Genomic DNA, 3,419 nt, shown 5'->3' with positions numbered 1-3,419 from the left:
TCCAATGAAACTTATTGTTAAAATTAATTGATTTTGATTTAAATTTTTATTAACTTTTTAACTAAACCAAATAGGGACTATATGGCTTTTAAATAATATTATTAGTCGGGAAAAAAAAAGTCTAATTACTTCTAGACGCCTTGCCTCTAAAAAGTAAGACGTGTCCTTCTCATCTTGACATGATGCGTTGCCCAGGTTTATGCTTATGAGAAAAAAGGTTGAACCCCAACCTTAAGGGTCCCCCACCGCCTTTGTTCTGGAGTATCGTGAGAGAGGTAAATCGCAGGTTATGCCTTCAAAGGTATAAGGTGGAAGGCTGCTTGTACACTTGCACTTACCCAAAAGCCAAATTTATAATTCAGGATTCGAACCCTTGACCTAGCAGCATCAAGCAAAGCTGGATTTCTTCACCCTCCCCTTTGACCACTTGGAGATGTGCCCTGGGGCAGGTTTATGCTTCTGATAACATAATATTGTTGAGGCTTGTCACGTGTGTGCAGAAAATCCATACGTACACTAGACAAAATATCACTGAAATTTTGCCATTGGTTAATACCCGGAAAAAAATAAATAAATTGACAGCCATTCATTCATATTCTTCTGCCGACACTCTCTCTGTTAAATTGGGCAAGAAATTAATGTGATGCAGTATATTTAATTCCCTGTTCACCCAAGAAGGAGAATCATAGATGGAAGAAAAAACACTGCAAGTCTGATAAAACGCTTAAAATTTCCTCACAAGCCGTGCATGTTATCCTCCCCCAAAACAACTCATCGAACTGTCCTGCCAGTGAACTTCACGGTCCACAGGAAGAAAATTAAGGAAAGCAATGAAAAACCCTCATGTTCTACTTATTCCATTTCCAGCACAAGGCCATGTGCTTCCCCTAATGGAAGTTGCACTCCATTTAGTAAAATATGGCTTCAAAATCACATTTGTAAACTCTGAGTTTATTCATGAACGAGTTATCAAATCAATGCCGGAGACCGACAACGTACGAAAACTCATAAAAATGGTTTCGTTACCTGACGGGTTAGAATCCTCCGATGACAGAAGTGATACGGGAAAATTGTGGGCTTCAATTGTTAGGGTCATGCCCGGAGAGCTAAAGGTTCTTATTGAACGGATTAATGGTTCGGAAAGTGATAAAATCAGTTGTATAATTGCCGAGACCAGCTTGGGTTGGGCTATCGAGGTTGCAGAGAAAATGGGAATCAAGAAAGTGGCTTTCTGGCCAGCGGCATCAGCGTTATTCGCCCTGTTATTCAAAATTCCGAGCCTTATTGACGAAGGAATCATAGACAGTGAAGGTTATTACAGTTTTAAACATAAACTAGTCTTCAATACTTTATTCTAAACCCTGTTAATTTTTATTTTCAACATCAAGCAGCTCACTTTTCCCTCTAATTTTATATTCTAAGAACGTCTCCAAGATATTAAATTTTTAAGGATGATGTTATACGTACATTAGAGTGTCATATAATGGTGTCCACCCCCTCACAAGGAGGGGAATCTGCTTCGAATAAAATGTAATTTATTTGAAGTGGGTCCCCCTCCATGTGAAGGGGAGGAAACCCGTTATAAATACCACATTATATACAAGTAACATATTCCTATTTTTAAAGCGCGTATTCTATCATTTGAAGAGCATCTATATATTTAGAGAGTTAAAATTTTGGAAGTACTCTAACAAACTCTTTATATTTAACACTTAATTTTACTACTCCTATAAAAATAATAATTATTTTTCTGTCTTTTATTTTGATTAGCTTTCCACTACATTATTTTATTATTTTTTTACATTAAAAATTGAAACATTTTAAATGCATTTAATTATAGAGTTAAAATGTTAATTCAAAGAATCTCTTTGAACATGATTTTAAGTATTGACTATTTAAAATAGAGAACATTGAATATTTATAGAGTCAAAGAAATTCAATTAATGGGATTTTTACCATGTTCTCTTCCCAAGAAGATATCCCCCCCCCCCAAAAAAAATAATAATAATAAAAAAATGAGGGGTTTTATAAGCAAGTTTATCCATGAACTTAGAGCATGTTTGGCTAACCTCAAGTGATATGTGGCTTCTTTTCTAACATTTAAGTTTTGCCAAGCATGTTTTCGACGTACTCGTAATTGGTCTTTGAATTTATAATAATTAAACTTTATAATACCACCTAGTGATTCTATAAAATTGATTATGCAAGTCCCCACCTAACAGTCACTCATTTGATTTAAGGAATGCTATGGATTATGGTCCTTAGTTAATTGTTCAACTCGATTGTAATTTCTATGACCAAAGTTGTTTTTGATTGAAGAGTATTTATTTTATCATGTTTGATCTTAATGTATATTATGGCTGATCACAACTTTTGCCATCATGCCACATGAGCATGCTATCAACTAAATTGGTGTCGCCATTGGTTTTTATATATAGACCGAATTGATTTTAGTGAATAAATGATAAATATTAAAACTTTTGAAGTCCACATACCATTTCAGAAGATGACTATAAGTTCAAGGAGGATCTAAGTTTCTAAACAAAAAAAACTGTATTCTATAATTACTAATATTGCTGAACCTTCTATGTAGGAACACCAATGAAAAACCAGATAATTCAACTTTCACAAGCGATGCCTCCCATGAAGACAACAGATTTCTTTTGGAATCGTTTGGGCGATGAAGCAGAACAGAAATTGTTCTTCAAACTCCTGGTAAAAAATATGCAATCAGTTAAATCGTCAGACAGGTTAATTTGCAACTCATCTGATTGGTTGGAGCCTGGGACATTTGCTTTATTTCCAGACATTTTACCCATAGGACCTCTTCTGGCAAGTAATAGGCTTGGAAAATCAGCTGGCAGCTTCTGGCAACAAGACTCAGGTTGTCGAGAAACAATATTAAGCTATAAAAAATTAGAAAACATATGTTTATTTAAATTATATTTTTAATATGCCCCTAAAAAACTGAATTATTTATTTTTATCAAAGACCTTGACTCTTGCATTAGTTTCATAAATTCATATCCTCATTTACTCTTTAACCATTTTATCTTGAAAACTAAGATGTAAGAATAGGGACAACATATTTATTTGAATTTTGTCTTCAACAGGTTGCCTCTCGTGGCTTGATCAGCAACCACGTAATTCTGTCATATATGTTGCATTTGGAAGTTTCACAGTATTTGATAAAAATCAATTCAAAGAACTTGCTCTCAGCCTTGAACTCACCAAAAGACCATTCCTGTGGGTCGTGCGGGAAAACACGACAGAAGACGTTGACAATGCATACCCAATAGGGTTCCGTGAAAGAGTACAGAATTGGGGGAGGATGGTAGCTTGGGCACCGCAGCAAAACGTCCTATCCCATCCTTCCATTGCCTGTTTCATTAGCCATTGTGGTTGGAATTCCACCATTGA

The 3,419-nt window shown here is 35.3% G+C and overlaps 1 protein-coding gene across 1 annotated transcript; it reads left to right on the top strand.

Annotated features, from left to right (window-relative positions):
* Positions 1-643: 643 nt before the first annotated feature.
* Positions 644-3,414, top strand: LOC111397882 (UDP-glycosyltransferase 83A1-like; the record flags this gene model as incomplete). The annotated part of the gene is made up of 3 exons (XM_023024849.1): positions 644-1,311; positions 2,594-2,884; positions 3,113-3,414. Coding segments are annotated over exons 1-3 (1,074 nt in total), but the record flags the coding sequence as incomplete, so codon positions are not given.
* Between the last annotated feature and the right edge of the window lie 5 nt (positions 3,415-3,419).

Source organism: Olea europaea, chromosome 7 (assembly GCF_002742605.1).
Source record: "Olea europaea var. sylvestris chromosome 7, O_europaea_v1, whole genome shotgun sequence".
NCBI lineage: Eukaryota > Viridiplantae > Streptophyta > Magnoliopsida > Lamiales > Oleaceae > Olea > Olea europaea.
Note: the sequence above shows the minus strand (reverse complement) of the source record. Positions and strands in the feature narration are given on the sequence as shown.